The 27,220-nt window shown below is 47.9% G+C and overlaps 1 protein-coding gene across 2 annotated transcripts in view; it reads left to right on the top strand.

Annotated features, from left to right (window-relative positions):
* LOC122184633 (S-adenosyl-L-methionine-dependent tRNA 4-demethylwyosine synthase TYW1-like) overlaps window positions 1-27,220 on the top strand; it is a 77,168-nt gene that overhangs the window by 41,245 nt on the left and 8,703 nt on the right. Inside the window, exons 12-15 of one of the 2 annotated variants that reach the window (XM_042879757.1) lie at window positions 869-1,046; window positions 4,478-4,613; window positions 20,624-20,734; window positions 26,953-27,120. In XM_042879757.1, coding sequence (XP_042735691.1) covers window positions 869-1,046; window positions 4,478-4,613; window positions 20,624-20,734; window positions 26,953-27,120 — 593 coding nt within the window. Of the gene's footprint in view, window positions 1-868; window positions 1,047-4,477; window positions 4,614-18,031; window positions 18,929-20,623; window positions 20,735-26,952; window positions 27,121-27,220 lie in introns of those variants that run through there. The other variant, XM_042879758.1, reaches the window with a different exon arrangement.

Consider the following 27,220-nt stretch of genomic DNA (forward strand, 5'->3'; position numbering starts at 1 on the left):
CAGACCTGGTGGCTGAGCTGTGCCCAGCTCCTCTGGGAGCTTTATTCTCATGGGGCGGCTGGTTGGCAGGACTGAGAATCAGAACGTGGTGTGACTTCTGTGAGTGCCTGCTGGAAGTGGCACAGAGCTTGCTCCTATGCATGTCTCAGCATTTAGGCAGCCTCACCAAGATCTTAGCAAGGGGAAGTTTGACTCACATGTCACTGGAGTGGATTGTGACAGCTGACTGAGCCCTGAGCCTCATGTGCCTGGCCATGCACTGCTGTGCGGGCTCCTGCAGAGCTGTGTTGGGTCTCTCTGGCCATGGCTTGCTGTCCACTGTGGTACAGAATGGCTCCAACTGGCATCACCTGGTGCCAGGGTATATTTTATCATAGAGCTACAGGATGGTTGAGTTGGAAGGAACCTCAAAGCCCATCCAGTTCCAACCTGCGGGCTGGGTGCCCCCCAGCTCAAGCTGCCCAGGGCCCATCTCTGGCCTGGGGCACCTCCAAGGATGGAGCACCCACAGCTCTGCACAGCAGTGCCAGTGCCTCGTTGCCCTCCGGGTGAAGAATTTTCTCCTCACATCTGACCTAGATCTCCTCTCGTTTAGTTTAAAGCCGTTCCCCCTTGTCCTGTCACTATCAAACCATGTAACGGGTCGCTTTCCCTCCTGTCTCTTAAGTTCTCCTCAAGTACTGGAAGGCCACAGTGAGGGCTCACAGAAGAGAGAACAGAACACCCCCAACTCTCAGCCTGTCTCCATAGGAGAGGTGCTCCAGCCGTCTGAGCACCCTTCTGCCTTCCACTGCACCTTCACCTTCCAGATTCAAACTCAGCTGGGAGGATGCTGTGTGTAATTTACACCCTTTCTCTCTCTTTGCAGGAGTGACAGGAGTGAGGGCAGAGCGCTTCGAGGAGGCAATGGCAGCCAAGCACTGCGCTCTGTCCCTGGTGGGAGAGCCCATCATGTACCCCGACATCAACCGCTTCCTGCGGCTCCTGCACCAGCATGGCATCTCCAGCTTCCTGGTTACCAACGCACAGTTCCCAGAGGAGATCAGGTGAGAGCTGAACAAAAGAAGTCCCCACTACAGCATGTCAGTGCTGACCCGTGCTGTAATGCCGTTTGGTCACTCAGCTCTGTGCTGGCAATGAAAGGGGCTCACCCAGCAGCTGCTGGATTTCCACCCGCATCTCCCTGTGTTCTCCCTCGTCTTTTTCTCTCTCTGGCTGAGCTCTGCCCAGGTCAGCCTCTGTGGCAGGACCCAAGGTACAGTTCTAACAGCAGGGACAAAGCACAGTGCCACATCACCCTGCAGAAGTGGCAGCAGAGGGGCTTGTGCTAAACATTCACAACAGCTCAGTGTGCTCCCAGAGTTTTTCTTTTGCAAACACAAAAAACTGCTGGTTCTGATGCCCTTTTAACTGCCAGGCTGCTTTTAACCAACCAAACCAAGGAAATGCAGTAAATACCCTTGCACTGCAGGATGGCTGGGAGCTCATCTGAGCACCATCAGTTCATGGTGCTGCCGAGGTGCAGCCCTGCAGTTTGCTGAGCTGTGCTATGTGAGGGCTGTTTGCAGCTCAGCCTATTTCAGCTCGCTGCCTTTCCATGTTAGCACTCGGAGAGCTTCCTTTTCCTTTCCTTCTTCTGGTCTGAATATGGCAGTGAGGGGGGAAGGGCATGCAATTTTTGAGTGAGTAATTATACACTACAAAGGCATTCCAAATGATTGAATAATTGTGTAATCAAGTTACTTTAAGTCATGTATTATGTGCCTGATCGACAGAAATTGCTCCCTCCTAAAAATAGCCTTTCAGAAGGAGAGCATACTATATTTTGGAGCTGTATCTTTTAGGATCTGCTGATTGTTGTTAAAAAGAAACCAAAAGAGCAATAAAATGCAAGTCTTGGTGTCATTGAAAATTGCGACTGATCTTTGGCTAACCAAAGCAAATGACTTGCCCAGTAGGAGAGCTGAATGTGCACCAAGTTTGGTTTCTGTTGTCAGCAAAGGGGAGATGTAGTGTAAAAGTTGGTCCAGAAGTGGGTGGTGTGAGCTCAGAGTGTGCCTGGAGGGTTCAGTGGGCTTGAGAGGACCCCGGGGCTCCAGGGTGGTGCTTCCTGGGCCTTCCTCCTCTCCTCTTCCTCCTCTCATACACAGACTGCAGCTCTGCCTGCCTCCAGGCAGATAAAGCAGAACATTTTACTGTGTGCAAGCTCATTGAGCAGCTACCTGGCTCTTGTCCTCTTCCTTGTTTCTGATTATTGGCTGTGAACAAGAACGCTCACATAGATGTGTTTGCATTTAGAAGCATCATTAATAATAACGAGCAGGTGCTTGCTATTGCTCATAAAAATGCGTATTTGCTTACTGTATGGATGTTCCTGTTTTCTTGTATCATTAACTACCCTGTGCCCTGTCTCCTGCTTGCAAAAGCAGCCCATGGCTGCTGTCTGAAGGCAGCTCATTGCTCCTCCGTTGTGCTACACTGCGGCTGTGATTTCTGCATTCATCTCACATATGCTAATGCTGTGGATTTTAATGCGATCTCCTGGACCTCAGCTGTCTTCACTCACTGTAGTGTGCAAGTTACAGCCCCGAGTTAAGGAGGAACTTTGGAAGGTCCATCCGAGCCATGGGCAACTCAGGTTCCCATTCATTATGAAATTCACTTGCTTCCTGGGAAGCTCAGATGCTGCTTTTCTCCCTGGCCATGGGTGCACCCCCAGTTGCCCTTTCTCCTTTTCCCCGTTCAGTGTTGGTGTGCAGGAAGCCATGCTGGTGCCCAGCCATAGGGAGCTCTGGGGGCAGCGTGGGGCAGAGCTCCCATGCTGGCATCTCCTAAGGAGAGACTAGGAAGCTCCCTCATCCTCTCCAGTGCTGAGCCTGCTGCCCCTTGCCTGCCTTTAGGATCCAGCTCCGTGTAGAAGAGATGATTTTCTCAGCTCATCTTTTAAAAAACCCTCATTCCTTCTTGTATGGGAACTGTTGAGTCAGGGCCTGAACCACTGGTCCTGGGGAAAGGACCTGGTCAGCCCTGAGAGCACAGGTGGAGGCAGTTCACCACTGAGACAGGAAGGGATGGAGCCTGGCTGCACCTCTCCTAGATAGAGAGGTGACAGACCTTATTTAAGGGCTGACCCCCAGTGGGAAGGATCTCTTTCTGCTGATCCCTACTTGAAGCTTTCCTCTAGGAACCTTGAGTCTTTTGACATGGATGAGCAATCTTCTTCCCTTCCTTTATATCACCTTTCTATCGTGCTGGTCCTTCCATCATCACACCTTTGTTGTAACACCTTTCCCGTTGTGTTGATCTGTCCAATTGCTATGCTTCTTCAGTGGGGCTTCTAATTTTAATGGATTTAAAGGCTACTTCAGCACTAAGGAAAGAAGAGCACTTTGGCTGTGTTTTTTGTGCTTTAACACTTCTCCTTACAGCTACAACACTCGGTCATTTTGGAGCTGCTAGGTCGGACAAAATGGGTTTTTAACCCAAGGTGTCACTCTTGTTCTGAGCTGTCCTCTGTCTAAATACACCTGAGGAGGTATGTTTAGATGGGCTGTTTAAGTATTCACATTGAGTAGCTGGGTTTTGGTGGCCAGCAGCTGTCTTCAGTCTCGTTCTGGGCAGTTTCTGTCACCTCCTCACCTCTGGGGACAGCCAGGGACTTGGTGTATTTTTGGGTGGCATTGTTTGGCAGCTGAACAATAGCTGTTAATTTCTTATCTTGTAAAGAACCAAATCAGCTTGGGACTATAGGCTGCTCATTAGCAGCCTTCACAAAAAGCACTTGCTAAATGTTGTCCTAAACCTGCTGCAAAGCGGAGTCACCGGAGTCACGGGCGCAATCTGGAGGCTGTCACCTCCTCTCCCTCCAGGTGACAAAGGAGGAATGGACGTGTTACACCATAGCTGTTATCAGCTCCATTTGGCAGAGGAGATTGCTTTATTTTGTCCCTTTTTTTGCCCTTCAGCGTCCCTTTGCTAACAGACTTCAGCATTGCTTGTTCTCCTTTCTACCCTTGGGTTTTGGAGGTGGGTTGGGCTTGACCCACATTCTTTGCACAGCAGAGCAGGTTCCATCTGTGCTGGGTTCACAGATGCTGCTTTCACCAGCACTGTGTGACTGGACACTGTTGATATGAAATGAGAGTCCTGGAAGGGGAAGGAGAGCACTGTGGGGAGGTTGGGATTTGTTTGATGTCTTTAAACACCTTTGGTTTTCCTTCAAAAAACTTATTTGGCAGATGCAGCCAACTGCACATCAAGTCAGTTCATCCTGTGCAGCAGTGGAACTGGGCTGAATTAAGGTTGTCTTTCTGCTGGATGAGTTTATTTTTCTATGGGCCAGGAGAACAACGTGGCTTGGAATGGGCTGAGCCTCAAGATTTCTGACCCCAGGGGCTTAAAAAAAAAAAAAAAAGCAAAAAATCAGTTATCAGTAATGTCAGAAAATAATCACCTACTTCTCTTTTCTCTTACCAAGGAACTTGGAGCCTGTCACACAGCTGTATGTCAGCGTGGATGCCAGCACCAAGGAGAGCCTGAAGAGAATTGATAGACCGCTCTTCAAAGATTTCTGGCAGAGGTTCCTGGACAGCTTAAAGGCCTTGTCTGAAAAGGTACCTGGTTATGAATATTTTCTTTTTCCCGTACTTTTGCATGTTGCCTTCTCAGCCAGAAGTGGAATGGCTAAAGGTAGCAGTCCCATAGTAGTAGTAGTAGTGAGTAGTAGTAGTAGTAGTAGAAGTAGTACTAGTAGTAGTAGTAGTGAGTCGTGAGCCCCGGAAATGCTGGGAGCATGTTACCTATCTTATGTACAAAATGTGTAAGAGTTCAGCAAGCTCAATCAGTTTCCTATGAGAGAAGAAATTTCATCGCTGGGAGAGCAGTATGTGTCAGATGGGACAGAAAACTTTGCTGTGAGTTTAAAAGGATGGCTGTGAAGTAAGCATAAGACACAAATGCAAGGTAGGACTCCAAATAGGAGATGAGGAGGTTATAAGAGAGTGGTTCTCCTAATGAAGCTGATGCTTCTGAAGAAAGACTGGAGATTCAGAGACAGCTGGGAGGTCAGAAATCCACGTGTTCTGGTTCTCATAGATTCCCTTGAAATTGAGGTACATAAAGGCGGTGAAAATGTGTGTGCTGGAGATGAAGGCTCTGGTTGCCCTCCTGCCACATACAGCTCAATGCCTCTGTTGTTTCTGGAAGACTCAGTCAAACCAATGGGTTTGAGCATAGTTGTGATTGTATCCCTTCACACTGCCAGCACTTTGGGTCTGTCCAAGAGCCAGCTGGTGCCCTGAAGGCACGGGCTCCCATCTGCTGCTGTTGGCTCACAATTCCATCCACCATGTTGCAGGTTTTAATTGTAAGTAATGAATCACTCATGGTCCCAGCATCATATGAGGTAGTAGAAATGCTTCATGAATGTGCGTTCCCTCTCCTGGTTACTGATACTGTGCTCTGATGGAACAAGCACTTCTCTTTGCTGTTTTGGCAGAAGTTTATGTGCTCCCTGCTGAGATGAACTGACAAGAGAGACTGTTTCAGCTGAATTAAATTTTCTACCTTCTGAACTGACTGTGTTGGGCCATTTTCTGCCAAATAATGTTAGGAGACCCTGAAGACTCACTGTAACTGAGTGACACTTCTGCAAAGGCATGTAGGTTTATCAACATGTTTGTAGGTACCAGCTGATCTTGTTGAACCAAGGCTAAATTCTGAGCTGACTGAAATTAGGTATAAACCCAATTAAGCTCTCTCAGTGGAGGAGGCCGTGGAAAAAGCAGAGGGGCTGAAATACCAAGAGCAAAAACATGGAAGACTTTTGGGAAGCTGATTTTGCACATCGCTTCTCTCCCACCTCTCTTGACCCTTAGTAGAGATGGTTCTTTCCTTGCTGTGTGTTGGCAGAGCTTTCCTAGGGAAGAACTGAAGGTGAATGTATTGGCAAGTCAATCCATACAGCTAAAAATACTCTGGTCAAGGTGAAGAGGAGGTAAAAAGCAGCTCAACTACCAGGTGTGTTTTCTCCTAAAAGCAACTGCTGTTGGAAGGGTCCTTGAAAGCACTGGTAACACAAGAGCCAATTATTACTTGCTCCAGTGGACAGTATGCTGTGCTGCCGGCCCCAGCTCAGCTGCACGTTGCATCATCAAATAGAGGCAGCAGCAAGAAGCTGCTGTTTGTAAGTTTGTCCTTCAGTGCTGCTTGTAGCACACAGAAATCATCTCAAGCTGCTTTGAGGCAAAAGTAACTTCTGAAGTGCACTGCCCTGTGTTAACATGTGTGCTGTTGAGCACCGTTCTGTAGGGCTGTGATGGCTGGAGGGTGCTGAGAGCTGATGCCTTGACTGCTGTTCCCAAGAAGTACAGTTTCTGTTTCTGAGTGGATGGTGAAGTGCATTGTGTTGGGAAAGTGATGCTAATGCATCTGGAAGTGAAATACAAGCCCGATACTTTCATATAGCCTGAAAAAAAGAGAAAACCCCACACAAACAATAGGTTTGTTCAGGGTAATTCTTCCCGGACTGCTGGCATTGCAGCTGATATAAGTCAGTGCTAATAAGAATCACAGGCTTGATCTGGGAGTATTTGAAAGAATAGCAATGGGCACTGCCCCAACAGAAGCCATGACTTGCTGTGCTGCTGTGGGGCTGTGCATGGTGCTGCAGGGCCTGCGCTCACAGATGGCAGTGAATTGTTCCAGTGTGCTTCCCCAGCACCATGCAGTGTGTTGGTGATGGCTGCTGCAGTGCATGGCACGTTCAGGAGGAAAAGAAGCAATGCTTTTGTGATTTTTTTTGTTTCTGTAGCAAACAACAAGAAATACCATCCTTGTTCCCTGCTCTTTGGAGCAAGTATTTTTGCCTTTCTGGAGCAGTTTTTACTGAGATGGTCTCGTTGGCTTTTCTGTACTGAGAAATGTTTCCCAAGAGAGGAATCTGTTAAGCAGCAGGTAGACTCCCAGAAGGCTCTGTTTGTTTCTCATCGTGCATCTTCTGCCCTCCAGGTGAAATTGAGAGGAAAAAGAAGGATGCTCTGCACGATTTAGAGCATGCTCTTTCCACACACTGTGTTTGAGAGTTTCAGAGTCGTCCTACGGCGGCTTTGAGTTCATCAGAACAAGAGTGAGGGGCCGTGGTGTGATGGACGAGCCGTTGATGAGGCACCAGGGATGTGAATACTTGTTCTGCAGACCAGAAAGCTGTATTTCGATGCTGAAAAGCATTTCTTTGTAGTGCTGTATCCAAATGAGGAATAGGTGTTAATTGAGAGCAAGGGCTCAGAAGCTCAAGAGGGAGGAACTGTATTTCCCGTACTCTGGAGTTTTCCTATCAAGCTGATGTGTTTTTTTTTCCCCCAGAGGTGCCATTAACCAAATGTACCGCCTTAGGAAGAGAATAAGGAGCTGACATTGTGAGCTGTGATAAATGGACCATCAGCCTGCTCCTTTGTTTTTCTGACTTGGTGCTCCGTTTCCCTTGCTGTTACCAGAGCAGGTTGAGCAAGGCGTGGAAGCAGTGGTGTGTGTTGCCTATCAATCACAGATGTTGTCCCAAGCAGCAGGGCTGGTGATTGAGACAAATGCCCTGCTGCTGGTACACAGAGTGGAGATGCAGTGACCCCAGGTTGCAGAAGCACCTACAGATTTCAACACGAGCACGCTGAAAATAACTGGAGAAAAGATGGTGTTGGGCATACCAGAACGTGCCCTGTTTGTGACTCAGCATTACTCTGAAACACACTTCTGGTTTCCACCTGGCCGAGAAGTAAGGTGACTCCTGAAGGAAAACGTGGACCTTGGTGCTGGGCTCTGCTCCTCTTGGCACCTGGGTGAGCACTCTTCCAACCTTGACGTGGTGTGACCTCCTCTGTCTGTGTCTTCTTGACTTAATCGTGACAAATCCTGTCCTGTCCACTTGTACCTCAAGTACTTGCTGTGCTGCCAGACACCAAGTGGGCACTGCTGAGCTGCTTTAACTTTCAGAGGACGGGTGCCAATGTTCTGCGAACAAATCGGAGCCATGCACGAAGTGAAGGGGGAGGGGGAAAAAAACCCCCTTCAGGTTAATAGATGTTATGGCACTGCAGGATGTGATGACGAAGCAGAGCCTTATCCTTCCTGTCCTTCCAGGAGGGTCACAGAAGAACAAAAGAAATGGCTTATTGGCACTTTCTGGAGGTCAGGTACAGGCTTGTCTTTATACATCATAGCTGTTCTTGGCTTAGATCTTGGATAAAACAATGCCATCACTTTTTTTTTTTCTACTTCAGGAGAATTAAGGTTTCATGGAAACACAGGGTCACGAGTAAGGTGTAGCAAAGCTCTGTCCCTGATAGAAAAGGACCATCAAAAGACAGTTTTGTAGCTCTACTTCTCCCTGCAGATCACACACCTGGCAGTGCATTGCCCTTCTGTGGATTTTGGTGCCTGTGGCAGCGTGCTCCTTCCCCTGAGGTGGTACAGAAGGCACATCCAGAGACAGGCACTAAGTGTAAAATGGTGCTGTCTTCCAGTTCTGCACGTTGCTGACAAGTCATTTGTTTTCCAGTTCTGGGTGATGACACCAAGTTGCATGTTAAAATGTTTCATGCTTGCATCTGGTGCTCTTTACTTTGGTGGTCTTTTCCAATACGATCCTTCCTTCAGAGCTGCCCTTGGCTTCTATATGATTACAAGCATAGCATAAATGCATCGAGTTACATCTTTAATGTTGCATGTTGTAGGGCTTGCTGTATAATACATAGTAGTCATGATTGCTTTATGAGAGGAGTACATCTGATTTGCATGGAGATTATTTGTGGTTAGTGGGGAGGGGAGCTGGTTTGTAGAGCCCAGTCTGGTGTGTGAGCTGGGTGACTTTTTAAAGGAGAAATTGAATGAAAATCTGCAACAGATGTTAGAATCAGTAATCAATTTTACCACTATGAGTTTAGAAGAATTTGACTCTTCTGCACAGTAAATGCTCTCCACCAGCTGTGTGCTCATTTTAATGGTTTTGCTAATGAGACTTCTGGTGTAAGCCTTTTCAAGTGAGCGTTACGGAGGTACAATGTTAATATTAAGTTATGGTGTCTGAAATACATCACCTCCTTTCAGCTTAGCTCAGAGCAAGCAGCAGTCTAAATGAGGCTTCAGCGAGATTCTTGGCATCATAGGGAGTGCAATCTTTCTTCTGCTGTCTGCTCCAGTATCTCTTAGTTTGCTTGCAGGCAAGAGGAGGGGAAAACGTTCATAAACACACTCCATCAAAATGATATGATTTTCCAAGTTGCTTTACTGTGTCTTATAAAGACAGTCTGGTTGAGAAGTCAAGGTGCCTCAAGGCTGGAGCACAATCTGTGCTGTCGCACTGCTGCAGGGCCCTGCGGTGGAATCACGGAATTGTTGAGGTTGGAAAAGACCTCCAGGGTCACCTGGTCCCTGACCACGTCCCTCAGTGCCACATCTCCATGGTGTCTGAACACCTTCAGGGATGGTGACCCCACCAGTTTCCTGTGCAATCTGTCCTTTCTCCCCATCAGCCCCTCCTGCCTTGGCTGCTCCTTCCTTGCCAGGGAGGACAAGAGCTTCAGAGTGGCTGCAGCTCACCTCTTCTGCTGCTAACCCTCTCATTTAGGTGCATTCACACTTCCTAGATCTTTTGCCTTGAGACTCCTCCTAGAGGCTGTAGGAGAGCTGGACACTTGGTTTTGAAAGGATTTTGTTGGAGGCGATGCTCTGTTCTGCAAGGCTTGGCTCCGGGAGCCAGCGCTGCCCTGGCAGCCTCTGTGCCCCTGGGGATGACATCTGACTTCATCCTCTCCTTGTGGCATGGAGCACTGGTGCTCATTTAAAGCAATCTGGAGAGGAGCAGCATGTGTGTGTTTTTGTGCAATCTTAAGAAGGAGAGAACACGTATAAAATTCTGCTCGTGGCATCTAGACAAAATAAAGTTATATCTGCAGTTTATTTTAAAGCACTTTTTTCTTTCAGCCTATAAGGTTGAAGTAGCTGGGCCAAATGCCACGAGTTGGGGTTGTGTGGAGCATTGGGTAATGTTTCATTCTACTGAACACATTGCTGCTGAATTCCTCTTCTGACTGATGGCATGTCAGTGGTTCCAGCGAGGTGACTGAGATCAGAAGCGTTCATTTGGGTCAGTGAATCCACTCATTTGACATTTCAGCAGGGATGAGTTGACAAAGCAACTGCAAGACTGATCTGTTTTCTCATCTCGGGGTGAGTGTAAAATCGATGCAAATGAGAAAATAGGTTCTGTGGGAACGGAGCACTGAGCCCCAGCAAGGTGGACCCAACCAGGGGGATGGATTGCTTTGGAGGGCTGAGAAATCCTCTCCAAAGGAGTTAGCCATGGTGGGTCCTCCACTTCTCTTTTAGGGCAGGATCCTGGCAGGTAGGTGGGACACTGTCACTGTCTGTGACCTCCAGACCCACGTGCCCCATCCCTTATTCCATTGCTGCTGACATCACCCCTACCAAGCCTGGTTGATTGCAGGCTGTGTTCTTGAGAGCCAAGTTCTGTGTTTTTTTTTCCCTTGGACAAAAGTGCTGTTAGATTTTGCCAATGTAAGAAATGCAGAAATTGTATCACGTGGAATCGGAGTCTTCTGAAGCTGCTATGAGTTGCTGGAGTGCCTTTCAGATAAATTTCTGGGATTTATTGTCTTGTACATCTTTAAATACAGAAGGCTGGTAATTAGTAAAAGGTCAAAGCAAATTGGCAAATCAAAGATGATTTATTTCTCATTTCTCATGCAGCAAAGGCCTTTGTGATGGGCAAACTTGGCTTCCCTCGAGCCTTTCAGTTCAGACTTTCATACTGCAGTAGATGCCATTGCTGTACTGAATAATTTGGGAGTAGTCTCCCTTTGTTATTATCCTGGAATAGCTCTTGGCTACTCATCAGTCTGGTGGAGGATCTGCTATGAGATGTACTGTAAAGCATCCTGAGCTGTTTAATTCTAAAACCAGAGATGAGGTGAGGAGAGGGTGCTTACGGGGGGGTGAGGGATGGTACTTTGTGCCTCAGGCATGCATTTGGGCAGGTATGTGCACTTAGCTGTTCCCCTTCTGCTCTGCAGGAATGGGCCGTGCAGCAGATTTGATGTGACTTTGGATGTCTTCTGCTGCATAAAGTGTTCACTTTCTTCTCCACCCAGCTCCTGCCAGCTGAGGAAATCCGTCTGAATCTTCTCTAAGTTCTGCATTTCCATGTGCTGCTTTTGGTGCAGCTGTGTGAGGACAGCTGATGTGCAGCTGTGTGTAGCCGTGCTGCGTTCCAGGTGAACTGGGGGCAGCAGAGCAACGCACGGAGGCACACAAGAGCTCTGTGTGATGCCTCATGCACATGTACCTGGTGGCAGAGGCACTGAGGTGCTGCACAGAGCAGCAGTGACAGCCCCCTTTGCAAGTAGGAAGGGTGCCTGCCCTGCCGGTTGCAGGCTTGGTGGTGAGTGCCATGATGCCAGCTGTGAGCCTGGAGCAGCTTCATCGGGGGTGGAAATGGGGAGGGCTGGGATTGAAGAGTTCATGTAGCACCATCTGCTCTGCAGTGGCTACATTCCACAGTTTTTCCTGGAGTGATCCTCTTGTCTCTTCTGGCTCTACTGTGCCCCAGCACCAGGCAGGAGCACTATCAGCCCCATCTCCTGCTAATAGGAAAGAGTTCTAATGGAACAGGCAGCTGACATGCTGAGGGCCTGCTTACCTTTGCATTACATTCATTAGTTTAGGTTGTAGACCCCCGAGTTAAGGCTGTACAAGATTTCTTTCTTGCAAAGGATGCTCCCCCAGTAAGAGCAGTTCTTCAGGCTCCTCATTTGTGTTATCTGTTCAATGGAGTGGGCAGAATCTCCAGCAAATTGTGGTGAGGCTTTCACTTTTATTTTCAGTTTATTTGGACAATCTCTCCCCCAGAATTTAATCCTTTGCTTCACAGACAGTGAGAGTGGTTTTCGTGGGATCCTTGCTGTTTTATGGCAGATGAATCTCTGCTCTCATCGCTCCTCCAAGTTGCATTGCTGGTTTGTTGTTTTGAGATAGCCAATGTCCACGTCATGAATTCTCTCTTCACTTTCCAGCCACGATGTCCTCCAGCTTTCGTTATCCTGCACCTGCCAACTCAAACCATTGTTGCGATGGGATCTGTTAGGATGCAGTTTGTCCTCCTTGCCCACATCCCCCATTGCTGAGCATAAAGCACTCATTTTGAGGTCTGCTCTGTTGGAGCCCTGCAAAATGTCAGGGGATGTTGTTTTCCTGGCTCTCACACCACAGAGGTCCATAATGAAGCATCTGAATATCTGTCTGGGTGTATAAATAGCTGCTGGCGTGGATTAAAAGTATGGAGCACCTGGCAGCTGCCATGGGGAGATTGGGTTCCTCCATTGGATCCACGTGCTGGTGAATGTTCAGTACCTCCTTTAGCCAGAAGCATTTGGGCTGAAGTTGGCCTCTTTTTAAACTGCTCTTCCCCCTCACTTACTTTATGCACATCAGTGCCATCCAGGCTTTTTCCTGAAGTTCTCTCTGTTAAGATACTGTGCACGTTGCTGTGCAAAGCCAGTTTCTTGCCTCTTCTCCTTGCCTGTAGCCTATTTTAGTATCACCCTTCTCACAACCCCCAGCACTGCAGCTGTGTTTAGGGGCGATGCTCAAAGCCTGGCTGGGACCATCCTGCACAGAGCAGCACCGAGCTTTGCTCTGTTCTGATGCTGATTTGAAGTTACGCTGTGCTGCATTTTTTCTTGGGTATAAATCTTACGTAGCTCCTTGAAACTGCTCTAGATAGAATAAAAAGCAATAATTAATCGCAGCAATATTGTCACTGGTGATTTACAAGGGTAAGTGTATTAAAAGATGGATAAGAGGCAGTCATGGTTTCTGATTTACTCTGAAACATTCTCAGGTCTCAGAACAAAGCTGTTACTGTGCATGTGCATGTTACTGTGCATGGCTTTATTTGCAGAGATTTTAAACTAAAACTGGGAAATTACCGCCGAGGTACGAAGCAATAAAGTAGATTACAGGCAATAGATGGCAAGTACAGGAAGAATAATATGGAGAGCAGCATGACTTAAGGTGCTCCTTCAGAAAGGTAAGGGGGAAATGCGTATTGCTGACAGAAGCTTTTTGAGCTTTTATTTTCAGGGCTGTAGCGCAGTATGAAGGATGCGGTGTCTGTTAGGTACAGCATTTCAGAGCAGTTTCCATACAGCTGTCGTGTTGGGGAAGTTTGGGCAAGGAGATGCAGGGCAGCAGTGCTGGGCCCAGGTGGGTGCTGCTGTGGAGCACTCTTTTTTTTTGAGCAGCAAAGTTGAATTCTGAGCTTTGCTCTGGTTTTACAGCAGAGTAGCTCATGCACTAATTATCCCATGGTAAAACGCGCCTTTTTTAGCAATGAAGACAAAGCCTTGGCTTGCTTTAAACTGCTGTATTAATAGCAAATGCTCAACAATGTATGTCTTAGTAGATACCTACGCAGCACAAACTATTCAACTTCTTCACTTTAATGATGGTATTAGCCTGAAGAAAGGAAGCTGAAAACTTCTGTGCTCTGAGCTGAGTTAATCTTTGAAGGAAAAAAAAACCCTCTGCTGTGCAAATCTGCCCGGCAGAAAGCTCACAGGTGCTTGCATGTGACTTTAGGAGGATGCCTCTCATTGCAGTGCTCAGGGCTGGGGGCTGTGATGGATGAGCCCGAGCGAAGGGGCGAGCCCTTCATTTTAGGGGAGGGTCCTGGTTGTCAAAAACGTAACAGATTAATCTGCCATCGTTGCAAGGGTACTGAGTCTCTTCCTGCTGATGCTCTCCCAGAGCACAGTGGGCCAGGCGAGGCAGAACGTGCCTCACAGGCTCTCTGAACCTGCAGTATCCCCAGGCTGAACAGGAAGGCTTTGGAGAGCTGTGGGATCTGGGGCGTGCTGCCATTTCACCCTTCCCTTTGCTGCGCTTTGGATCTTTCATCCTTCACGGGTTTTATGCATGAAGATGGGTGTTGCTGAATGTGGTGAAGAGATGCTTGGCTGCAGGGATCTTTTTTTTTTTTTTTTTCTGATCACATCCCTGCGACAAGTAATTTCCAAGTGTGAAAATTGCTTTGATATCTTTATTCAGGACATGCCTGCCTAGCAAGGCGTTGCATAACCTGAGCACAGGAGGCAAAGCAAGTGGCTGTGGGATGGCTGGTCCCGCTGTGGGGCGGCACGTGCTGTTAGCTGTTGGGCTGTTTGCTGCTCCTTGCCAGCTGGGGAGCTCTGAAAACGTGGTGGGAAGTCAGCTTGAAGTTGAGGCTTCAATTGGAGGATGTAAAAATATTAATGAAACTGAAGCTGGCTTTTGAAGTGGCTTTATCTTCTGATACCTGCTAAGGATCTGTGAAGCTGGGTGAGGGAAAGAGCAGTTTTTGTTTGGAGTCTGCACCACAGTTTCTTTTTCCTCTAAGACTGCTTTTTGCAGTTAGGAGAAGCAGCGTTCCTATTAGCAATATTGGTTTTGCTGCTTGTGTGTCTTTAGCTGCAAAATATGGATTTATTCTGGTGGGTGTTTGAATGTAAAGTCTGGAGTCTATTGCTAGCAATTCATCTGTATCAGAGGGAGGTGTCTGAGTGTTCTGGATATCTGGCTGTAAACTAGGGATTCTAAACCAAAATTGGGGTTTTGTATTAATTTCCAAACAGTAGGAGAGTGTTAAGCTGTGCCATTAAGAGCACGTTCAGGTGGCTGTGAGCTGAGGTAAGGGTCTTGTTGAATCATCAGATCACTGAGGTTGGGAATGACCACTAAGATCCCAAGTCCAACCCCAACCACTGCCCACAATGTCCCCACAGTTCTGGAACCATCACCTCCCTGGAAACCAGCGTTGTAAGAATTGTAATCTTGCACGATTCCACTGCACCACCGGTGCTTGCTCACCTCCTGCTGTCCCTTAGGGCCAAATCCTGCCGCTGCCACCTCCCTGCCCAGCACACGAAGTATCCATCTTTGTAGCATGCCAGCATGCTCACCTCTCCCTCTCCCCCAGCCTGGATCTCAGATGGTTTATGAAGAATAATGTTACTCGATCTATGAGAAAATGAATGTTGAAAAGGGAATTAAAAAGAAACGATTTGGGGAAAGAAAAAAAAAAAAGCCCATATCTCTCTTGGTTATTGAAGCAAGACGGGAGCACTTTGTCAAGCTGACATGCAAAACCTTTATTAACATATTCTGGGACAGTGGAGGCCAGGAGTGGCATCACCTTGTGGGCTCTGGCTGAGCTGTGCTGGGTGGTTTGGCTTTGAGATTTGGCCAGAGGGAAAATCTGTGCGTACAGACAATGCTTTTAAGACTAGGAGCATTTTAGATTGGTTTCAAAGGAAAAGGGAACCGCCTCAGTCTCAGAGGCTTCAACTCAGTCTTGACTGCCCTGGGCAGGATGGAGAAAAGAGCCACGTCAGTCTGCTGGCCCCAGCACTGCTTTGAGTCCAGGCAACAGGTGCTACAGGGACCAGGGCATGAAACAAAAGATTTTGGACTTTAGAACCAGTTAAAGAAGAACTAGTTTGTTACAGTAAGTATCCTTCCCCCACAGCTCTGTTCGTTTATTTGTTCCTTGTGCCCCGTTTTGGTATGCAAGAGATGCAGTGCTTTGTAGGGTAGTTTGGGAAGAAGGCACTAAGAGCTGCCTGCAGGGCAAATCCTGCTTTTCACCAGGTTGGTTCTTCATTCCTCTGTCTGAGGTGTTCATTATGGCACAGAAGGCCAAGCTGGTCCTTTTTGGGCCTTGTTATATAAGCATGACCATTGCTACATCACTTTAGAATGCACTGAGGAGTAGTGGTGCCCCGGCTCAGTGTGCTGCTGTGTGTCCTCCAAAGAATGAGGAAAGTGAAAGACGTGGGGAAGGGCAGCCAGTCATACCAAAGATGTGCTCCACGTTTTCCTTGTCTGAAGATATTTCTTAGTCAGTAATCTCTATTAAGGGGCCTTTGATGGACCAACCTATAATCCAGCACTGCTGTATTTTAGAGAATTTTGCTGTGATAATCGTAGCAGAGGTCTGGGAAGGTGAAGGCTATTTGTGTATAATTGCTGAGTCTTTCCTTTATCTGGGGCTCCAAGTCCTTCTCCAAGGGCTCCCTCAAGGAGTTCTTGCAGTCTGTATTCATAGCTGGCATTGCCTGACCCAAGGGCAGCACTGTGTGCTTGGCTTTGTTGAGCTCTTCTGCTTCACATGGACCTGGGCAGGCTTGGGGCTCCCTGGATGGCATCCCTTCCTTCTTTCCAGGCTGGGCACTAAATGCCCCATGCTCTGCTTGCAGTGGCCTTGCTGTGCTCCTTGTAGAGACAGAGGAGGAGATCCTGCACAGCAGAGTCCAGTGCCTTGCCTTGCAGGGGGTCTGCAGCTTCATTAGGTTCCTAACTGCAAAAATAATCATGTTAATAGCCCGTTACTTGGATGTTCCCTTTCACAGATCAGCTTTTTGTAGAGCACGCTCTTCAGCCACGATCTCCACCAGGAAAAGGCTGAAAATTGCTGATGGATGGCTCCCAATTTGCACAGCTGGATTAGTGTAATGGCTCAGAGCAGCAGGATGCTGCTGCTGTGATGCACTCCCAGATTTTATTGTATTCCCTTCTGCAAGTTAATTCTGACTTCCCCAGCCCTGAACGGCTTTGCTTTAGCACACCTGGCTGCTCCTTTCCCTGTGCTCCTGGTTCTTCGCTGGTTGTCTGCCCTCCCCTTGGCTGCAGCCTGCAGGAAGGACAGTAGGGCTCCTGCTGTACTCAGGCTGCTCAGACACAGTGTGTGCTTCCCATTGCCACCCCAAACCCTTTTGTTGTGCAGCCTGTGCCTGACCATAGGGAGCATTCTCTGAAGCACTGAATTGCTCACTGGGAAGGTGCTGCCCTTGCTCCTCACCCCACAAGAGACTTTGCAAGAACCTGTTGTTGCACTGTCCTGGCAGTGATGCAGTTTGCTGTCCTTCAGCTTGTGCCCATCGTCCCTTTCCCTTGCTCTTGGAAGGGTCCTCTTGCACCAGGTATTTCCTTACAAGCACATCTCATTTCCTCTTCCATCCCCTTTCCTTTGCCACCCCCTGCCCTGCTCCAGCGCTTGGCCATCCATGTGTTGGGCTCCATGTTCCCGAGGTTTGTTGCTGTATTAGCTTTCTTTTACACACGTGTTATTCTAAAGTGAATCCAGGTTATTTTTCCTGGAAACATGGGGCAGAAAGCATCACAGTCTGTTTTTATATCCCGGTGTTTTAGATCATTAAATTCTCTGGGTTTAAGCTCTTATTTCTTGATTTTAGTGCTTAGGAGGATCTCCTGGGGCCCTACTGTACAACCAAATACAAATAATCTATTAATAAAACAGCACTGTGTGTTTGTAGGGATTATTTTGCAGCATTAGCCCCTCAGTCCTTCTGATCTGGTGTTTCTGTCGGTATGGAAAGGGCATTAAACTATTAGAGAGTATCCAGAGGAGAACTATGGAGATGGGGAAAGATCTGGAGGACCGTGGCACTGAGTTGCTGGAGCTCAAGGACTGGTTGGGCAATGCTCTCACACACAGGGTTTGTGTTTTGGGTGGTGGTGTTGAGACCAGGGGTTGGATTCAATGATCTTTGTGTGCCCATCCAACTTGGGGTGTTATTCTTTAATTCTGTGGTTCTTTTGACAAGCCTTTATGCCAGAAGGTCCCACTGACAGCCTTAAGTGCAGGATTGCCTGATAAGAACCAAGTGCATTTGTTTCTTTTTTAACAACCGTGTTTGTTAATCTGCAAGCTGATTTCACGCATGCTTGAGTAGAAAAGCCTTGTGGTTATTTATTTTTAAGATGCATTGCTTCTGTTCTTCTCTGACAGGGGATGTGAGCAGCTCGCTCCTGAGCTACAGGCAGTGCCCCAGGGGGGTCACCTATAGGCTGTGGGTGCTGTTGGCACATTGCCATGCCTGCAGAGACAGGGGGGTGACAGTGTCATTAATCTGCTGGAGCTACCCATAGGTATATTGATAACAGTCTTTCTGCTTAATTCCAGCCCTTGAGACCAGTTTCTGCCTGGGCCTGTCTCCAGCATCCCATTGCCTGTATGTTGTCTTCACGTTCACCCAATAAGGAGTGTCAGCTACACCGAGATCAAGCAGATTCGTAACACTTTGCCCCACCTCCCACCAAAGATTGCCGGTGTTTCTTTGCTCCCTGTCAGTAGGGCTTTCTGTCATCCTGTTATTTCTCCCACCATGATGCAGCACAGTCACACTCACTCCTCTTCTACTTTAGCAGGAGGGATTTGCCCCAGTTGCTTCTTGTCAAGTTTCTCTTTCCATACCCAACTCAGGCATCTGGGAATCTGCTCTTAATATTAGCCCCAGATAGAATCATTAAGGTTGGAAAAGTCCTCTGAGATAAGTCCAACCCCAGCCTATGCCACCATGCCCATAAGCACATCTCTCAGTGCCGCATCTCCGTGGCTTTGGAACACCTCGGGGATGGTGACCATCACCTGGGCAGCTGTGCCACTGCAGCACCCCTTTTTCAGAGAATAAATTCTTCTCAATATCCAACCTGATCGTCTGGCACAACTTGGGGCCTCGTGTCCTATGGGTGACCCACTACTGAAATAACTGGCTGGAAGGTGATGCGCTGTGTTGGACTGCAGTGGGATGCAATCCTTGGGGCTGGCCATGCTGGCTGGGTCTGTCGGTGGGCTCTGAAGGCTGCTGCTGGGGTGGGACTCTGTTTATTGCTGCCTGCCTTTGTTTACCAGTGAGAGCTGACCTTTGGGGAGACATTTCTCGACTAATTGGGTGCCTAATCATATCAGGCAATTGATGGGCCTGCATGTATCAGTTGTTCTCTTGTTAAATATTTTCCCTCTGGTTTCTTCTTTCCTTGTTAGATGGTAAATGATGCATTTATTTTTGCAGCCTCTCATTTCTCGGTATGTTTTTATAAGCTACGTGTAAAGCAGAGGCTATGTGTTTCAATTCATGTAATTGACCTTCAGTAATCATTCTCTCAGTAGTTCTTTTATTAAAGCCACTCTTCCATAGACTTACATTAAAGACACTGCATTACAAAATTATTTTTCTCAAAACATCATTGGATCCTTTCAGGAATCTTTGTTTGTCTCCTGGTGCTTGAGGACGTTGGGCTGTGGGCAGTGGGTGCATTGGGAGCTCTCTGTGCCCAACAGCCAAAGGATTTGTCCTTTGCTATTCTCAGGTTGCTCACAGACCAGGGGCATGATGAGAAGTAGAACAGGGCTGGATTTGAGGCAGGCGGTGGGAAATGTGCACTTGATTTGGGGAGGGGTGTTGGGGTGTGTTTTTAACAGAGCCTTGAGCTCAGTGCCTGGGATTTGCTCCTGGCATGTGGGATGCTGCAAGCAAGTAAAGATTTGATGTTTTGTGATGAGAAGCTGTTTGATAGCGGGTGTCCTTATGGTCTCATTATTCTCTGTTGGAAAAAAATAATGGAATAAGCTGAATAGTGTGCATGCTTACCCCAGCTGGTTGTTGGCTTGGGGCAACCTTGTGTCACAGGCACCTTACAGGCAATAGGTAAGGGAGAATCTCTTAATTCAAGGAATGGATGCATGGAATCATAGAAGGGCTTGGGTTGGAAGGAGCCCCAAAGATCATCAAATTCCAACCCCCTGCCAAAGGTAGGGCCACCAACCTCCAGGTCTCACACTAGATCAGGTTTTCCAGGGCCCATCCAACCTGGTCTTGAACATCTCCAGGGATGGAGCATCCACAACCTCTCTGGGCAGCCTGTTCCAGCACCTCACCGCTCTGTGAGGAACTTCACCCTGGCACCTGAGTCTCTTAATTCGATCCCTTAATTGAAGGAATCTCTTAGATTCAAGGAATAACTCCAAGGAAAAGTTCTCGGGGTGCTGTCTGGAGCTGTGCATGGGGATAAACCAGGCAGTTTGAGGACACGTTGGTGTGGTAAGCAGTGGCGGTGGTGCCCACCTGGCTCTGCACAGGGGTGGTGCTGCTCCCATAGCCGCCAGCACTCTTTGTGCTGTGTTTGTTCCTGGTGCTGTGCTCTGCACTTTTTTTGACAGCAAATCATAAGCACAGGGCATTGCCAGTGCTTCCTGGTTGGGATTTTCAGTGGTTGCTTTGTGCTTCCGATAAAATTCTGCATGACCAACCACAGGAGAGTCTTTTCTCTGCTGTGTTGTACCTAATGTGCTGGAAGAGTTATCAGGCAATGCTCTCAGCGTTCTCAGCAGTGACCAAGCCAGGCGATCCAGCTGGAGGAGAGAAAACAGCTGCAGAGCAGCTCATGGGAAGATTTTATGCCTGCGGAAGCAAATCAAAGAGAAACCTCCTGGTTATTTTCCCATTAAGCAAAAGCTCCCGTGGAAATGAAGTGCCTGGTTTTTATAGAGAGAAGATGAGGCTCCGCAGAGCAGAAGGTGCCTGGCTCACAGCTGCCTCCTTCAGACAACAAGTTAGGTGGCTCCGGGTCTGGGCCTGCTCTGTTTTATCCTCTGCCTGCTTGGAATAAACAAATGGGTTCTTTTTTCCTCTTAGAAGCAGTGTGGGAGATGGGATCATCATCCCTGTGTCAATGCTGCTGGTGTAATTTCCTTTTCCATTTTTTCATTTTCCAGCAACAGCGCACGGTCTATAGGCTGACGTTGGTGAAAGCTTGGAATGTGGATGAGCTCAAAGCCTACGCTGACCTGGTGTCCCTCGGAAAGCCAGACTTCATCGAGGTCAAGGTGAGCTGCGTGGAGCTGCTTTTGCCATCAGTATTTTCCCTTTCTCCTCCCTGTTTTCCCACACACAGAGTCAGCGTTACATGATCAAACACGGCTCTTCTCTGAGGTGCAGGGAGCTTATCTCTTGCTTTTAACACGAGGCAGACAGGTTTCCAATACGTTATGTGTGTATTTGCTGTAGTCCTTGGTGTTCTGCACTACCAGCCTCGTAGCAGCAGGCATCAATTTCTGCCCAACAGAACCATAACCCCAGGTCTTTTTTGTATTCCTCACAAAAGCAGAGAGAGATAAATAGTTTTAGACTTGCTTCTTTTATATCAACCAGCATTATAAGCAAAATACTCGGGGACAAGCTGATAGTTTGTGGTATTATTCTTCCCATCCTGGTCTCAAATTCTGCTGGGGGGTAAGGTGATAATGTCTGCCTGGATGACGTGGAATTGATCAGGCAGTGTGAAACAGGAAGAAATACTGCCCTGGGGCCTGGAGGAGCTGCTAACAGCAGCACATGAGATACAGGAGGGCAGGAGGTGTTTTATCTTGGGATTAATCAATTTAATATATAGAGAACATAGAAAAGACAAATCACAGTGCATTGTGCAAAGAATCATTACCAGTGTTTCCTTCCAGCAGCTCCCCTGCAGACCTGCACATCTACCTTGCTCTGCCTGTGTTCATCTCCATTGCTTCCATCCTTTTTTCTCTTCCCTTTTTCTCTTCCCCTTTTTTTGAAACCTTTATTAAATGCTGCTTTCAAGAAGTATCTGGAGTTGGCAGCAACTTCCTTATGAAACAAAACCCAAAGCTTTTTGATCTTACTGGGATGGAGCGTTCTTCTTGAGCGTGCTGCTGAAGTTGAAGGCTTAATACAGAGTAAGATGTTGAGTGCACTTTGGGACAAAAAAAGCAGCTTTATGATGCCTATCAGACTGGTTTATGTTCCTTAAATAAAACCTATCAGCAGAACTGCTGCTGTGGGACCCTCCCAGCCCATGTGTGTTCCCTGTCTCACTGCACCAAGGAGGGCAGAGAGGAGGGGAGGCTGTATGTGTTGCTTCCATTCTCTGTCGTGTGTAGAGACTTTAATTAGTCAAATGAAACAGGTGTAAGTTAATCAGTGTTGGAGTGCAGGCTCCCCAAAACGCTCTCCAGGGCAAACATCTGCCTGCAGGGCTGCAGTTCCCTCTGCCTGACAGCAGTGGAGAGATCAGCATTCTCTGCAAGCCTTTCCTAGCAGAACCACACCAGGACTGTAGGAAGTAGGTGAGGAAGAAGCCCCTCGAGGTGGTCGGAGGTGTTCCCCTGCTTGGATCTAAATGGAGGCTCTGTCAATGCTGCAGGACCAGCCTCTCCCAGCCCTGGGTCTGGCAGGATGCTGACCTTGGCCAGCTCATGCTTTGTCCTCCTGTGTGACCCTCGTGCCTCAGTTTCTTCCTCCTCACCTGGCCAGGTGTTGTGCCGTGGCCATGCACCCTCTGCAGGTGGCACGATGAAAGTCTTCTGACTTGGAAATCCCAGCAGCTCAGCCACACACAGAACTCAGGGTAAAGCCTTTCCAAAGGATGCTGCACACATTTCCCTTGTCTCTGCTAGCCTCCGTGCTTAGGCTGGGGGTGGTGGGGAGGGAGCCTGCCTTCCCTCTCCAAGCTTTTGGTGGCAAATCATCTCTTGAAAACATCAGGAATGTTTTTGGTGGCTTTCTGGACCGGGGAATTCACTTGATGCTGAGCTGTGTTTAAACAGAGCTGATATTGATGCCACTCCCAGGCTTGCGTATGGGATGCTGTCATGCAGGAGCCAAGTGTTAATGAATCTGAATGGTGTGTGATTAGGACCTGTTTTGTTTCTTCACCACCACCCCAGTGAGATAGGTGAAGAAGGCAAAGCCCAGGTCCTGCTTGAAGCAAATAAACAACAAACACTGCAAGATCCTGTGAAACATCTGCCAGAAGACGAGGCTCATCTCTGTGGGATTTCCTGGTTAAAAACTTGAGATAAATGACATTCATTTAAAATGAATGTAGCTAATCTCCTGTTGCTCCAGAGAGGCTCATGAGGTGGAGTGGGTAGAGATTTAGATTCTTGCAGGGCTTAATACTTGTTCTCATTTACATGAGTATCTTACAGCAGCGGAACTCTGCAGGACCCTATTCTCTTACTTAAGCCAATAGAAGTCAGCAGTGATTGCTGGTGTGCAGAACCCAAGGGAAGAAGAATCTGTTGTGGTTATTAAATACACATCGATTTTATTTAGTGTTTTAGTCTGTTTTAATGCCATGCCATTGTTATTGCAGTTAAGCAAGGTTTATGGCTGTTTTTAGGAGCCAGAGAGTGCAACTCACCTTTTCACAATAGCAAGCATCATAGAACACTCATTTTGTCCTAAAAGCCGGAGGCTTTGGTTAACACACAGGATGTTACCACCTGCTTTCTTAAACCAAAGCAGAAGAAGTATTCAGAAGGGAAATGCAAGAGCCTGCCTGGTTTGTCCTCTCTTCAAGGGCTGCTTGTGCTGTGGTGCTCGGGCAGGGCAGAAGGGATTTGTGGCACCACGCAGAACTTCTTCAGCCTTCCTGCCCTCAGCATTCAGCTGCCTGAAAGCACCTGTGGCTGTGCTCACGTCCTGCAGGGCTAGGATTGAGGCTGTGGGCTGCAGCTCCAGCTCTTGGCATCTGAGGCTTTGCTGTGAAATTCAAATGACCCAGTATGAGAGGAAGGACCAGAGGGACAGCTCTCTCCCAGCCTGCTCACTCTTGTCATCTTAAACAGTAAAGATGACTTAAGTGCTTAAAATAACGAGGAAAGTGAGCTCTGCTTTAATGAGTTCTTAATTACATGCGCCAGTAGGCGATTGCCCCACCTGTCAAGGAGCTGCTCAGAGCTTTGGTGACATTCTAGACTGTTTAGATGTTAAAGTTAAAATCACCTGCCCTCATGCTTGCTATAAAACAAGTCCAAACTATGTATTACATCTTGGGAAAGAAAACAACCCAGCATGACATGCATGGCATTCTCCCCAAGCTGCAAGCTATAGGTCTGCAAGTATCCTTACGCCGCGTTTGGGGCAGGAGGCACGGGGCTGCTTTTGGTAGGTGCTGAGCAGCCTCTGGTGCTTTAATTATTAACAGCTGGGTGAGAGAGGCAGGCAGCCAGCTTGCTGTTTCTGCTGATTCAGCTAGAAGTTGCTAACAGACGTGTGTGAGGAGTTTGGCTTGGCAGCAGTGTGCTTTTCGTGCCTGGAGCACCTAGCAAGGCCTGATAACAAGCTTCATTGCTAACACAGGTGAGTGATTAAATCTCAACTGTGGAAGTGAAGCTGCCACGTTGTTCCATTGAAAAGCCAATCTTCAGGCCAGCCTGCATTTTATTAGAAAGGCTTTTCTGAAATTGAGGAGGAAATTCTGGAGCCCAGGTGTGAAGACAAGCGTGGTGCAAATCCAGTCTTCAGTAGGTGGCTCTCATGCTTAAATAAAGGTTAGCAGCCAAAGTAAATAGGAAGCAGAATGCGTGGTGAGGGCTGGTGAGGAGAGTTTTCATCCAGCATTTCAGAGCTCAGCTTCTGCACGGCGCTCCTTGGGCCTGAAGGAAGTCAGTGCAGATCTGTGGGCTGCTGCTGTGGACGTGCAGTGTGTCTGGAGGGCTGGTGCTAAATGTTGGGGTAACATGGCAGAACCAACCATTGCCATCCCTGCTCTTCAGATCTAACTGACACAAACAAACAAACGTCCTTTGTTACATCAGCTTGAAAGTGACTATTAAAAACAAAGAGCAGCCAACGAGGCCAAATCCGTTCCAGCAAGGAGCAGACATGCATGAGAGCTTGTGTATGTAATTTGGACAGTGCTGATGCTCGAATCGTAAGCATTTTTATTGCAGGGTGTAGGATCTATCAACATCTCATTTGAGGCCTTTTATGTTCGTCTCGGGGCAGGGCTGCCCTGCTCCTGGAGCTCTGCAGTCCAGGGGCACTCAGCCAACACTCTGTTGCTGTTAATTCACGGAAGCATCAATTGAGCACATGTATAATTTGTGTGCTTGGAGTAGTAAAAAAAAAAAAAAAAAGTAATAATAATAATAATAATACTGCATTCCCTCAGTCAGCAGTTCAGTTGGGAAGGCTGCTTGGCGGCGTCGTGCACTCCTTGTTCTGTTACAGGAGCAGTGCATGGTGCTGTGCATTCCCACCAACGTAACCAGGAACGTCTGAATGCTTTCCAAAGGCCTCTGCATTTGCAGGCGTTTGTCCAAAACATTGCAAAGATGCTGAAGAGCAGCATTAAGGAATAATGAAGAGGCAGCATCGCTGATGTTTCTACCGCAGGGAATTTGGCATAAGCGTGGGGCTGTACAAGGGAATGGTTCCCTTTTTAATATTTGAGGTCTTAAGAACTGTCTCCGTGTATTACTGACAAATATAACCGCCCTAATCAAACTGTTTGCATCCCTTAAGTGGTATCAGTGCTCTTAATTAACTCAAGTTTTAAGAAGTTGGGGAAGTTGAAAGCTGACATGCTTTCATTCGGCGCGCTGCTAAGCTGATTTTCATTGATTTGTGCACAGGCATTAATCAGCCACCCAAGCACTCCGTTATTCCATTTGCCACTGCGCTTTCTTTCCTTGTAAGTGATATCTTTTGAAGTTTATTAAAAGAATGAGTCATGTTGTAGCTTCCTCAGAATCTTCCCCCTCTGTAAGTCAGCCGTTTTTTGTGCTGCTCCAATCATCGTCTGCACAACGAGCGCGGGACAAGGCTGCTGTATGGAGCTGAACCTTGCAGGTACATATCCCATCAGTTGCTGCTCGCATAAGAGAGCACTTAAAGTCTTTTTCACACTTTTAGAGCCGGGCTCAAAAAATGAATGTGCTTCCCTATGCAATGCTCCTCTGACTTGTCTGCTGTTGTGCACAGCCAGCCTGCTCCTCCCTCAGCCCTGAGTTACGGCACAGCTTTGATATCCCCTGCTTGGGTTGATTGATAGAGGAGGGCATTGTGAATGTAAGGGAGAAAGTAATTGCTTCTAAAACTTGTACAGTTCCTAATCAGCGTGAATCTGTTTCTTTGTAACTCTCTTTAAGCGTCTGCCCTGCAGCGTGGCTCACCTTGCTCCAGTTGTGTTTGCAAAGGATCTGTCTGTGTTTATTGCTGGATGTGGCATGTTTGACTTTAACGGTGCTGAATGAGGTCCTGGGAGCAGGTGCCGTAAACGTGACATGGGCACAGATGCCACGCAGGGAGGTGGAAGTGTTCTGCAGAGGGAAAACGTGAGCACGCTGAACAGAGTCATCCATAAAATTGTGTGTGCTCTGTTGTAAAGACCCGTGCTTGATGGGATTTTGTGCTTGGAATAAAACAGCAGAGGCAGGGAGTGGAGGTGGTGAGTTCAGGGGACCTGGGCTTCTGTCTGGAAGCAGAGCTAGGCTTCCTAATGAGCTTGTGACTTGTGCTGTGCCCCTCAGCCTCATTGTATCAGGAATGGCAGAAATAAGAGAAACCACACTTCAGCAAGCTGTGCACTGCTGAGCTAATGTAGGAGAATTTCACTAATGCAATTAGAGATGGAGTAAAGCAGAAGTGAAATTGAGGGCACAACTAAGATTTAAATCAGTGGTTGAGGACATTCAAGTGGTCAGATCTCCGAATTGAAATAACAGCAGATCTCAAAGTGAAGAGCCCAAAGTTAGCAGCAACTTTGTCTGCTCAGGCTTCCAACTTCTGCTTGCAGATGTCTTTTCCTTGCTTGCTTTGGAAAGAAGGGCATCTTCATGCTCCTGGCTCAAGCTGCTCCTTTCTCCCACTAAGCCACATCTCTGCCAGCTCTGGCTTTGCTGCCCCATAGAGCTCTGCCCTTGGGCACATGGAGGAACAATGATTTTTCTAATGCCTTCCTTACAGAAAGGTGGGAGGATCCTATTCTGTCTACAAAAAGGTGAGTAGTTGGGAAGAACCTTGTGATCTCCAGGTCCAAACAAGTAAGGAACGTTGAGCGCTTTGTGCCCTTCTATCAGCTGTAGAAGCACACAGCCCAGGTTGCACTTCTTTGGGTCTTATCTCATGGCACCACTGCTGGCGAAGGCTGAGCACGCTGCTCCCAGTACACCAAGGGACAGCCAGGTTTGAGGCCATCCCTGAATCTACGTTCTTTTCCACGAAGGAAGGCAAAACAGACCTGACCTTGAAGCACTGAGCCGCCGCTGACTGTCCTCTTGTTTCTCCCCAGGGGGTGACGTACTGCGGCGACAGCTCGGCCAGCAGCCTCACCATGGCCAACATCCCCTGGCACGAGGAGGTTGTGCACTTTGTCCAGGAGCTGGCCCAGCTCCTCCCGGACTACGGCATCGCCTGTGAGCACGAGCATTCCAACTGCCTCCTGATAGCTCACAAAAAGGTGAGAGAGTCCTCCGTGCTGGGTGTGAGACCTTGGTGTGATGTGCGTTTGCCTTCCTCAGACTGCTTTTCCTCTCCAGCATTCAGGTGAATCTTTCTAG

Source organism: Lagopus leucura, unplaced genomic scaffold (genome assembly GCF_019238085.1).
Source record: "Lagopus leucura isolate 7727_CA_CO unplaced genomic scaffold, USGS_WTPT01 Super-Scaffold_100024, whole genome shotgun sequence".
Classification (NCBI taxonomy): Eukaryota; Metazoa; Chordata; class Aves; order Galliformes; family Phasianidae; genus Lagopus; species Lagopus leucura.